The following is a 13301-nucleotide window of genomic DNA, read 5'->3' as shown; positions in this document are numbered from 1 at the left end:
TATTGAATGATATAGCCTGTGTATATTCAGTGGCTTACTAAGAAGTGGGGGTGGTTTACCCTGGGTGACAACAGGGGGAGGGGTGCCATTGCCACCAGCATATAGAAAGATCCTGCAGTGGCACAGAGAAGTGACGTCCTGGTGGGGTTCCCATTCCCTGCCAGCAAAAGCGAGGTCCTGCGGAGGAAGAGGCCGGCGGCAGATGTGTTTTCTCGAAACCAGCGGCAGAAGAAGAGGCCCTGCAAAACCACCGGCATTTCCCGGAGCTGACGGCAAAAGAAGATGCCCTTCTGTAAAGCCAGCAGCTGAAAAAGAGGTCCAAAATGTGTGTGAGAATGAGAGACTGGCCCTGTGACAGTGAGTGCCAGTGTATGAGAAGGTGTGTGTGAGCAGGGCTGGTGCGTACATTAGGCTAAATGAAGCAGTTAACTATGGCACCAAAGAGCGCCTAGGATGCCTACTACCCTTGCACCGGCCCTGTGTGTGTGTATGAGAGGGTATGTTTGTGTGTGTGTGTGTGAGAGAGAGGCTGTGTAAGGGTGAGAGATTTCCTGTGTGTGTGGTGGGGATGAGAGAAAGAAGTATGTGTGTGTGTGTGTGAGACAGAGGAATCATGTGTGAGAGATACAGTGGAAGCGTGTGTGTATGTGCAAGAGACAGAGATGGAGGAAAAGTGTGTGTCTGTCTCACACACACACACTCAATTTCCTTCTGTCTCTCATCAAGTATGTATGTGTGGGTGAGTGTATGTGTACATTCACAGTCCATGACAATCTCAGGGTGGCAGGTATGGAGTGCAGGGAATTTTTAAAATCCTTATTAGTTTTAATCACTGGGTGTTATTTAATGTCTATTGATTTTTAAATATTTTATTGATGTTTAGAAAATTTTAAAACATTTCTACAGGAGCTTCTAATTACTGAATATTATTCTATTCATCAGCTTTTCTGAAATTTATATTTTTTAGTTTGGTTTTACTATTCTGATGGATTTATATTTCTTGATTGTACTGTTTTGATGAATAGTGATTTTCTGCTTTTCCCAATTGCAGTGCATATAGAATCTGGCTTGTTGTTTCAAGTTCAGTTTTTGTCTGCATATGTGTGTGTGTGTTAGTGAGAGATAGAGATTCAGAGGAAGCATGTGTGTGTGTGTGTTAATATATGAGAGAGACACACAGAAGAAGCATGTGTGTGTGTGTGTCTGTCTGTCTGGCTTTCAGTCCAGGTAAGCTCCAGACCAGAGTTTTAGCCTGGAGAGACCTTGGCAAGGCTGCTGGAGGCCCATGTTTTTTGAGGGGTCTGGGTTTTTTGTTTTTTTTTTTGTTTTGGGGGGTGGGGGGTATTTTTTTGAGGTTTGGCAAATGAATCGAACTGAAAAAAATGGGGGAAAAACTCCAAAATGAAAAAGATGCAGGTTGAATATCCCTAATTAAAACACATATAGGTGTGTCTGATACTGTTAAATCTATTTGAATTGCATGTAATAAACTGAGTAAAGCATCTAACTCATGAATACATTTTATTATTCATATTTGTAAAATAGTGACGAGAGCAACTGATGAGTAATTTTAAATGTAGGACAATGTGCTTTTACAAATTCTCAGAAGATATATAACACTGATTCATTTAAAACAAAATTTTCTATACCACAGGGAATAATATCTTGTATTCTATCACCACCAGAGTATATCAGCCTCCAACACTGAGACAGTCGTCGCTTTATGACAGCACTGAACTAAGTAATAAGTAGTCAAGTTATAGGGCATGTGTCAGTACTCTAGTACATTTCTGTCTTACTGAAATCAAATTCATAATTTGTTACTTTTGCAGCAAGGTATTAGAATTGTATTCTAGTCAGTGATAAAATAGACTGAAATTGTATACATATGATAGTGCATGCATTACTACAGTGTTCAGTGGTAAAAGTGGATTCCTCCTGATATTCCTCTTAACCAAGTACTATATGGTAATTTGGACAGGAAGATACCATTTCCTCTTGCTATTAAAGAACAACACCTCTTTCCAGTTCATACTATGCTCAATTACCTTTACATTGATCCATGAATAAATTATAATCAAAATAGACTTCTCTACCTCAAAGCTTTACTGGCTTAAGGTTTCATAGTTGATTCATTATGCTGTCAGTCTTCTATTGGCAATGTAATGCCTTTTATATCTGGATAGAGAGAGAGAGAGAGAGAGTTTTAGTGGGAGATACTCTTATCTTTAAAAGGATAGGATTTAGCTTCTCTGTAAGAACAAATTCATCCATGATGAATCCCTGGAGGAACTATTAAAATAAAAATCACAGCCTTGCTAAAGATTTGTACAGCTCACACATTACAAGGCAGGTTTTGATAGTCCTCAACATGATTATTTTCCTCCTTTGTTTGAGAAATACAGTAGGATGCTTCATATCCTCTGCTAGGGGTTAATGGTGACTACTAGTCTTGCATTTCATTCACCATACAAAAAAATAATGAACAAAGACTTCACCACTATGCTTCTGCCACTATAATAGGAAATCAATTAACCTTATATTCAGAAAGGGATTTACACTGAATGCTTTTTTTAATGGCCACTGATCCTACAGATATGCAATGATCCAACTGCTAATCCTGATTTTTTTTCCATGAATAGGAGTATGAAAAGTCATCCAATCTGTGGGTAGCTTGTTAAATAATTCAAGAAGAAAGCTTAGATTTTATAAAAAGAGAGAATACTTTGCTGCATTTAAAAAAAAAAACCTGCTGACTCCAGGAGTATGTTTGAAAATAAAATTTAAAACCAATTTATATTTCAAATACTTGCTTCTTGTTCATTATTAAAAACAATTGGCTTTCAATGCCTTTGGAATGTGCTGTACTAATGACCCTTTAAATCTTTGTAACCTATGCAACTAATAGGTTTCTGGTTCTTACCATAGAAACTTCCTAGTTTCGGGCCTTATCTGGAACAACGCAAGAGGATCATATCTGAGAGCAAGATAGAAATTATGGAAAAAAATGAATCTTCTTCAACAGCTGAGAAACAGTATTTTTCTCCCAAAAAGCCTATTCCAGCTGTCAAGGTAAAAAAAAACCCAAAACAAAACACTCTGCACTTTCAAATCTATATTTTCAAACTTGCAACTCTGTTTTTGAAATATGTGCATAGAATGAGAGAAGATCTTTACACAATATGTCCCTTTGTGTTTTTGTATGTTTCAAATTAGGAAAATTATGATTTTGTATTTTGCCTTAGCCTCACTGAAAGACTGATGCTAGTTATAGCTTTTTAACGATACATAATGCCAAACTAATGACAAGGCATTTCCTGTGAAAGGGCACTTAGGCCTGTATTTATCAAAATGTGATGTATCGCATGCAATAGCAAAAGGGGTGTGTTTTATGCTAATATAATTGTCTATTGTAAATTATCTATGCAAAGAGGTAAGTTAGTGCAAATTGCAATAACTTTTTCATACTTTGTGATAACTGCTATACTTCCTGCATTCAACCACTAGGGGACCATTGTTAATGGTTAGAGTGAGAGAGAGAGAGAGAGAGTGAGATTGAGAGAGAGAGGGAGACTAGCCGTAATGCCCTCTCCCTAGATAGGTATTTGTATCCCTATGGTTGGCCCACCTAGTAACTCAAGGTGAGGTTTAGGTATTAGTGTAGGGGGTTAGGGGCCACTTTGACATTCAACGTGAGACGTATGAACTAGGGATGTGCAGAGGGACGCCATACGTTGCATTCATGATTCGGATTCGTCGGGGAGCAGATACGTTGCATTCGGCAGTATGGCGCCCCGAGCGTTAATACGGCGATTTCTATTCGTGTGCCAGCTAAAATTCAAATTAACTACAACCCCCCACCCTCCTGACCCCCCCAAGACTTACCAAAACTCCCTGGTGGTCCAGCGGGGGTCCGGGAACCATCCCCTGCACTCACACCCTCGATGCTGGTTTCATCATGGCGCCGATAGCCTTTGTCACAGGGGCTACCGGTGCCATTGGTCAGCCCCTGTCACATGGCCATTGGCGCCATCTTGTGCTCCTACCATGTGACAGGGGCTGACCAATGGCACCGGTAGCCCCTGTAACATAGTATGGGCAAAGGCTATCGGCGCCATTTTGAGTAGTGGCATCGGACAGCCAGAGTGCAGGAGGCCGCTCCGAGACCCCCAGGGACTTTTGGCCAGCTTGGGGGGGAGGCCTCCTGACCCCCACAAGACTTGCCAAAAGTCCAGCGGGGGTCCGGGAGCGACCTCCTGCACGCCGTCCGTCCGATGCCAGTACTCAAAATGGCGCCGATCGCCTTTGCCCTCACTATGTCACAGGTAGCGACGGTCGGCCCCTGTGACATAGTGAGGGCAAAGGCGATCGGCGCCATTTTGAATACTGGCAGCAGTAGCCCCGGTGACATAGTAGGTCAAAGGCTATCGGCGCCATGATGAAACTGGCAACGAGGGTGTGAGTGCAGAGGATGGTTCCCGGACCCCCCGCTGGACCACCAGGGAGTTTTGGTAAGTCTTGGGGGATTCAGGAGGGTGGGGGGTTTGTTTAAATTTTTATTTAGATGACTGTATAATTCGGGGGAAGATTCGTGTATTCGTGGGGAATCGCGATACGTTTCGCTTCCCCACAAATACTATGAATAGTGCAATATAAGTTGCGGATCGCCAATACGGTGAAAACGAATGCACACCCCTAGTATGAACAGAACAGTGGTCTCTTGTGAAGATTTGATGACCTACGGAGTGAGGAAACTCACTCCAAGATGAGATTTGTGCAAGGTTCTCTCAACCTAGCTTGATGGACTCTCTACCTGAGTAACATCAAGCTAGGTGGAGAGAACACTGCCCAAATCTCATCTTTGGGTGAGTTTCCTCTCTCCGTAGGTCATCAAATCTTCATAAGAGACCACTGTTCTGTTCGTACATCTCACGTTGAATGTCAAAGTGGCCACTAACCCCCTACACCAGGGGTGGGCAAGTCCGGTCCTCGAGGGCTGCAAACCAGTCGGGTTTTCAGGATACCCCTAATGAATATGCATGAAATAGATTTGCATACAACTGAGTCAGTGTGTATGCAGGTCTCTGTCATGCATATTCATTAAGGATATCCTGAAAACCCGACTGGTTTACAGCCCTCGAGGACCGGAATTGCCCACCCCTGCCCTACACTAATACCTAAACCTCACCTCAAGTTACTAAGTGGGCCACCCATAGGGATACAAATACCTATCTAGGGAGAGGATATCATGGCTAGTCTCTCTCCCTCCCTCCTAAAACAGGCTTTTTAGGAGACAATGCAATGAAACTATCACACAGCTTAACCCTACTGAAAAAGTTGTAGTTAAAATCTGTGCAATAGCACTTCAGAAGCTCATTCCTCCTCTTTTTCAAATTTGCATCACACCATATGATATGGTGCTATCGCATGCATTAAACACGTTAGTGCATTTTGAAAAATGACCCCCTTAGTTATGAAAGTCTTCATCTAAAAAACATTTATTAGCCTTATAGGGAGCACTTTTTAAATAGCTCACATTTTTTAAACCTACTCAGGCACTTTTAATGCAAGAACTTTACACAGATTTTCAAAGTGAAATTACCCACCTTGTTTCTATTTGAAAATTAGCAAAAAATGCCTGCACCAAAAGCACATATACCTAGTAGGGATGTGAATCGTTTTAGGACGATTAAAATTATCGTCCGATAATTTTAATATCGTCTTAAACCGTTATGGAACACAATACAATACAGATTCTAACGATTTATCGTTATAAATCGTTAGAATCGTGAGCCGGCACACTAAAACCCCCTAAAACCCACCCCCGACCCTTTAAATTAAATCCCCCACCCTCCCGAACCCCCCCCCAAATAACTTAAATAACCTGCGGGTCCAGCGGCGGTCCGGAACGGCAGCGGTCCGGAACGGGCTCCTGCTCCTGCATCTTGTCGTCTTCGGCAGGACTGCAGGAGGTCGTTCAGCGAGGGTTCCGGCGCCTCGCTGAACGACCTCCTGCAGTCGATCTCCTGCCGGCGCCATTTTCCGTACGAAAACGATTCGCGGCGGGAAATCGCTCCCTGACCCCCGCTGGACCTCCAGGAACTTTTGGCCAGCTTGTGGGGGGCCTCCTGACCCCCACGAGACTTGCCAAAAGTCCAGCGGGGGTCCGGAAGGACCTCCTGCCGTCCAATCTTTTTCGTCTATGGCCGCCGCCATTTTTCGGCGCCATTTTGGAAAATGGCGCCGGCCGAAGACGACAAGATGCAGGAGCAGGAGCCCGTTCCGGACCGCTGCCGTTCCGGACCGCCGCTGGACCCGCAGGTTATTTAAGTTATTTGGGGGTGGGGGATTTAATTTAAAGGGTCGGGGGTGGGTTTTAGGGGGTTTTAATGTGCCGGTTTTTCGATTTTTCGATTTTTCGATTTTTTAACGATTTTTCACGATTTTTCACGATATTTTACCCCCCCAAACGGCAACAATACGATTCCCTCCCCCTCCCAGCCGAAATCGATCGTTAAGACGATCGAGGACACGATTCACATCCCTAATACCTAGCACCTTCTCATTCGTGCATGTGGCCAAAATGGGGGTGGGGGGGGGGTGGAATATCACACGCTCTTGTGAAAACGTCATGCAGCCAACACTAGTTTTCTCCCAAAACCTAAATACACCTCCTCGCAGCCTGCAAGGCTATGCATACTTCCAGCAGGCCAGCAAAGGGCAATATTACCTTAGAGAATTATTTCACCGGGTAAATGGCTTTGAAAATTGTGCTCATAAAGGTCATCATCAACAACAGTCCCTCACAATCCAGGAGGATTTGTCTTCCATGACTGTTCTCCTGTCTATGACTCTCGAGGTGGGCTGAACTAGGATCCACAGACTATCAGCTCAGGTTTGTTTCTCCAAGTAGGATGATTGGCCCCTGGGTGGTAGGTGCAGATCCACAGCATGTTGTTTCAGTTGCTCCTGCCCTTCCTGGCTGTATGTTTTTGAAGAAGTAAAGTTATGACCACCAGCAAGCTACTTTGTTAGTTTTCTTTCAATTATTTTTAATTTTTGGTGGACTAGCATGACACTCTTGCTGTACATTATAGATTTTTCCTTACCCTCACTCTAATTTTAAGTATGTTTCTATCTAAACTGAAAATAGCCATGCCAAGTATCCTAATTCAAAACCTTGCAAAATTAGCAGCAGCAGAAAGATAGTGGAAGACTTTTACATCTAAATTAATCAAATGCTATGTTACAATATGGGGGTGATTTTCAAAAGGATTTTCACACTAAAAACTGGATTTTCTATATGTAAACTCACTTTATATGTGAAATTGGGCTTTTGAAAATTGCTATAATACATGCCATTGAATTGTCTCAATAGGTTTTACATGTGTAAATGCACTTGAAGCAGGTAATCGGGCTTTTGAAAATTGCTACAATAGTATATTATGTTTACATGTGTAACTCCTTTGAAAATTACTTCCCTTGCTATCTGATCTGTGTTTTTTATCCCAGGAGAATCTATTAAACCAAATTATGTCAATTATTATACTAACCCAGAAATGCATCATATAATACAATGTCATCTTCTTTACAATAAGCATGAAACCTTTCTTGATATGCAGAATTCCTCTTCTGATGTGCTGTGATCCACAATTATGTAGAGCAAGTGCTTTGAGCATGCTCCATGTGTGATGTCATCCCTGTCCTGCATGCTTTGCATATCTTTTCCAGGACATTGAAATTTTCTTTTACCTAATAATTTGGTAATATACCCATCTATGACAGTTGCTATTCAGCAAAACAAGTATTTCTTGCTTGTTTCCTTCAGAAGGCAAAAAGATTTTAGAAGAATTAAGTCCATATCATTTGAAATATCAAACTGTTTTAGCCAAGTACGTGTATATTTCTAATGCATAAAACGCATACTTTCTCTACCTGTTTTAGAACAGTATACATATATATTTTAAGCACATAATAATTGTAACATGCATGTGCAATAACTGAGTTATATGCAGAAGCATATATTTTATAAAGAATGCTCAGTCTGTACTTATGAAAATACTTGTGTGCATACTTCAGCACTGTGAATCACCAGTTCTCCGACACCTCTACCAATACATTTAGAACTCATAAGAACATAAGATATGCCATACTGGGTCAAATCCAGTATCCTGTTTCCAACAGTGGCCAATCCAAGTCACAAGTACCTGGCAAGAACCCAAACATTAAATAAATCACAAGCTACTATGGCTTATTAATTAATAGCAGTTTATGGATTTTTTTCCTCTAGGAACTTATCCAAACCTTTTTTAAACCCATTTACACTAACTGCCATAACCACAACCTCTGGTAATGAATTCCAATGCTTAACTAAGCACTGAGTAAAAAAGATTTTTCTTCAATTTGTTTTAAATGAACTGCTTGCTAACTTCATGGAGTGGCCCCTAGTTCTCTGAAAGAGTAACCAATTTACATTAACTTATTCAAGTCCTTCATGATTTTCTAGACTTCTATCATATCCCCTCTCAGTCGTCTCTTTTCCAAACTGAACAGCCCTACTCTCTTTAGCCTTTCCTCATAGGAAGCCATACCATGCCCCTTATAATTTTGGTCAACCTTCTCTGCACCTTCTTTAGTGCAACTATATCTTTTTTGAGATGTGGTGACCAGAATAGTTTACAGTATTCAAGATGCGGTCTCACCATGGAGCAATACAGAGGCATTATGACATCCATCCTTTTATTTGCCATTCCCTTCCTAATAATTCCTAACATTCTGTTTGCAATTTTTGATCACCACAGCACAGTGAGCCGACAATTTCAATATATTATCCACTATGACGCCTAGATCTCTTTCCTGGGTGGTAACTCCTGATATAACCTAACATTGTGTAACTACAGCAAGGGTTATTTTTCCCTATATGCATCACTTTGCACTTGTCCAAATTGAATTTCATCTGCCATTTGGAAGCCCAATCTTCAAGTCTTGCAAGGTCCTCTTGCAATTCATCACAATCCGCTTGAGATTTAACTACTCTGCATAATTTTGTGTCATCCACAAATTTGATCACCTCACTCATCATACCCCTTTCCAGATCATTTATAAATATATTAAAAAGCACTGGTCCAAGTAAAGATCCCTGAGGCACTCTGTTAATCTTTTTCCACTGTTAAAACAAACCATTTAATCCTACTCTCTGTTTCATCTTTTAACAAGCTTGCAATCCACAAAAGAACATTGCCTCCTATCCCATGGCTTTTTAGTTTTCTTAGAAGCCTTTCATGTGGGACTTTGTCGAACACCTTCTGAAAATGCAAATACACCACTTCTACCGGTTCACCTTTGTCCACATGTTTATTCACCCCTTCAAAAAAATGTAGGAATTTTGTGAGGCAAGACTTCCCTTGGGTAAATCCATGCTGGCTGTGTCCCAACAAACCATGGGCCTTATTTTCTAAATGTATCGCACGCGATAAGAGATGTTTCGCACGCGAAATGTCCCTTTTCGCGTGCGATACCAAAATGGGGGGGAGTCGGCCCCGGAAGAGGAGGAATCGGGGCGTCACCAGGGCTGACTCCGCGAAGCCGCCGCAGTCGACGAAAAGGTAAGGACCTTTTCGCGTCCTATTTCGCTCCCAATAGCTATACCTCCTATGGTGGCGTTATTGGGTGCGAAACCGGCAGCGATCACACCGCGACTGTGCAATCGCTGCCGGCTAGCACAGGCCCACTCCCCATTTCGTCCCCCCGCCCCTCCTTTCCTAAAGTATCGCAGGCCTGCGATACTTTAGAAAATGAGGCCCCATGTCTATCTAAATGTTTTTTTTATTTTGTTCTTTATAACAGTTTATACGATTTTTCCCAGCAATGAAGTCAGGCTCACCGGTCTATTGTTTCCTGGATCACCCCGGAACCCTTTTTAAATAGGGGTTACATTGGCCATCTTCCAAGTATAACAGATGATTTTAATGATAAGTTACAAATGAATAGAAATAGGTCTAAAATTTCATTTTTTAGTTCTTTCAGAACCCTGGGGTGTATAACCATCTGATCCAGGTGATTTACTACTCTTCAGTTTGTCGACCAGACCTACCACATCTTCCAGGTTCACCGTGATTTGGTTCAGTTCATCTGAATCATCACCCATGAAAACCTTTTCTGAAATGGGTATCTCCCCAACATCCTCTTCAGTAAACACTGAAGCAGGTTATCCTAGACCCTCTAGCACATCACCCTGACCCCCACCACTTAACCCAGAACTCTGTCCCACAAACTGCAGATAGAAGACAAGTACAATTTCACTTTGTGACTTAATTAGCAGGTATATAAGTATATGGACAAGTTTGGCAATTGATGCATACATACCACTGTTGGGGCCCGAGCAATGTTTCTCTGCCTGGAGACAGAAAGCCACAATGACTCCAGCCTTTCTAATCAGATAAAACTTTATTTAGCCAACACAGGCCTGGATTTATCAAAATGCGATAAGTATCGCAAGCGATAACAAAAGGGTCATGTTTTATGCTAATAGTTTATCACAATTTGTGCTAATACCTAGGCGAAGAGCTAAGTTAGCGCAAATTGCAATAACTTTTTCACACTTTGCGATATGTGCCAGACTTCTTGTATTTCTTGCATACAACCACTAGGGGATCATTTTTACGTCTCACTTGGACATTCAAAGTGAGACGTACGAACTTGTGAAGATTTGATCTCTTGTGAAGATTTGATGACCTTCGGAGTGAGGAAACTCACTCAAAGTTGAGATTTGTGCATTGTTCTCTCCACCTAGCTTGATGTTACCCAGGAAGAGAGTCCATCAAGCTAGGTGGAGAGAACATTGCACAAATCTCATCTTTGAGTGAGTTTCCTCACTCCGAAGGTCATCAAATCTTCACAAGAGACCACTGTTCTGTTCATACGTCTCACTTTGAATGTCCAAGTGGCCCCTAACCCCCTACACTAATACCTAAACCTCACCTCGAGTTACTAGGTGGGCCTCCCATATGGATATAAATACCTAATCTTTGGCGAGGGCATTATGGCTAGGCTCTCTCTTTCTCTCTCTTCCCCCTTTTTCGGATTTGCATCGCACCATACGATATGGTGTTATTGCATGCAAAAACGCCTTAGTACATTTTGATAAATGACCCCCACAATTCTTTAACAGTATACTGCCTATCTCAGCAGTATTCACTTACACACACAGGGGTTGTAGACTGCCTTGCTTTTGGCCAGTGTACACTTTACAGGAGCTGCGTTCCTCCTGAAGGCATAGGCATCCCTCTGAGGGATTTAAGGTGGACAAGACTCCATGTCCAAGCCCACACAGGTTTAAAGGGTGGAAAACAGGGTCACTCTGTCACAACCACTTACAAAATATAAACTTGTGTGCAAACTTATGAACTCCACCCTGAATGCCCCTAAGCATTAGAGGTGTGCATCCGTTTTCCACGTATTTGTAATCCGCAACTTATTTTTTGCTATCTGTTAAATACGTGGGGAGGCGAAACGCATCGCGACTCCCCACGTATTAAACAGATTTCTGTTTAATTCGGCCTAAATAAAAATTTAAACCCCCCCACCCTTCTGACCCCCCCAAGACTTACCAAAACTCCCTGGTGGTCCAGCGGTGGGGTCCGGGAACTCACTCACACCCTCGGTGCTAGTTTCATCATGGCGCCGATAGCCTTTGTCACAGGGGCTACCGGTGCCATTGGTCAGCCCTTGTCACATGGCCATCGGCGCCATCTTGTGCTCCTACCATGTGACAGGGACTGACCAATGGCACCGGTAGCCCCTGTGACATAGTATGGGCAAAAGCTATCAGCGCCATTTTGAGTCCTGGCATCAGATGGCAGGTCGCTCCGGGACCCCTGTTGGACCCACAGGGACTTTTGGCCAGCTTGGGGGTGCCTCCTGACCCCCACAAGACTTGCCAAAAGTCCAGCGGGGGTCCGGGAGCGACCTCCTTGCACACTGGCCGTCCGATCCCAATACTCAAAATGGCGCCGATCGCCTTTGCCCCCCACTGAACTTTTGGCAAGTCTTGTGGGGGTCAGGAGGCCCCCCCCAAGCTGGCCAAAAGTCCCTGTGGGTCTAACAGGGGTCCCGGAGCGACCTGCCGTCCGACGCCAGGACTCAAAATGGCACCGATAGCCTTTGCCCATACTATGTCACAGGGGCTACCAGTGCCATTGGTCAGCCCCTGTCACATGGTAGGAGCACAAGATGATGCCGATGGCCATGTGACAGGGGCTGACCAATGGCACCGGTAGCCCCTGTGACAAAGGCTATCGGCGCCGTGATGAAACTAGCACCGAGGGTGTGAGTGAGTTCCTGGACCCCACCGCTGGACCACCAGGGAGTTTTAGTAAGTCTTGGGGGGGGGGGGGGGTCAGGAGGGTGGGGGGTTGTAGTTAATTTAGTAGTAATGTATTTACAGATCGACAACTTATGGAATTCTCCATACTACCGCATGTAACAGAATTGACCCCCCACAAATACCTATCGCGTACGCAACGAAAACTTTTTGCCTGCACATCCCTACTAAGCATTGCCTTTTTTTCCATTCATATTTGTGCTTGGCACTGCTCATCCATGCATACTTTGAACTCTTGTGAAATATTATTTTCTTGCATACATGCTACTTACGTGCAGGGATTGTAACTTTCAAACCCGCGCCCGGGCACACTTTGGCGTATGTGTGTGTCGGCACATGCTCAGATACACGGCCATTTTATAAGTTGCATGCATATATATGCACATGCTATAAAATAGCCTGATTGCACCCACTTATGCACCCAGTTTTAAGTGGGCGCACACCTGTGCACATAAATCTTGCTTCTACCGCTTAAAATCTGGGACTTTTAAAAGGGACACACATCAACACCATTGCCAATTTCACCAGTTTGTCCACCAGTTTGCCCAGCTAAGTTTTCCAAATCACCCATGGTTTGATAGTCTTCACCCTCCCCCCCCCATTATCCCATGCCATTAAAACACCTGAGAAAAGATCATGTTAAAATGAACATGTATATTGATATGTTACTATACTATATAAGGCCAATTAGTCTACAGGAACATTCACAATTGCTCCTGATCCCTTTCTTTCTTCCAATACCCTTAAAAATTGTTATTAACAACAAGAATGATAGCAGCTCTCACATGTAACAATATTATAGTTCTAATAGTTGTTTTTGTAACCCATGCCCCCCCCCCCCCCCCCCTTTCACAAGAGGGTCACCTTCATGTGGTGCAGGGTTGGAGAACACTGTCTGCAGACTCAGATCAGGATTCAT

At 43.1% G+C, this 13301-nt stretch overlaps 1 protein-coding gene across 1 annotated transcript in view; it reads left to right on the top strand.

Moving 5' to 3' along the window:
• The window catches only part of DPYD (dihydropyrimidine dehydrogenase), a 2453390-nt gene that overhangs the window by 2389909 nt on the left and 50180 nt on the right, over positions 1-13301 (top strand). Inside the window, exon 21 of the mRNA XM_029618068.1 lies at positions 2929-3072. Coding sequence (XP_029473928.1) covers positions 2929-3072 — 144 coding nt within the window. The remainder of the gene's footprint in view (positions 1-2928; positions 3073-13301) is intronic.

This window comes from Rhinatrema bivittatum, chromosome 10, assembly GCF_901001135.1.
Source record: "Rhinatrema bivittatum chromosome 10, aRhiBiv1.1, whole genome shotgun sequence".
NCBI lineage: Eukaryota > Metazoa > Chordata > Amphibia > Gymnophiona > Rhinatrematidae > Rhinatrema > Rhinatrema bivittatum.
The sequence above is the reverse complement of the archived record's forward strand: the minus strand, read 5'-3'. Positions and strand labels throughout refer to the sequence as shown.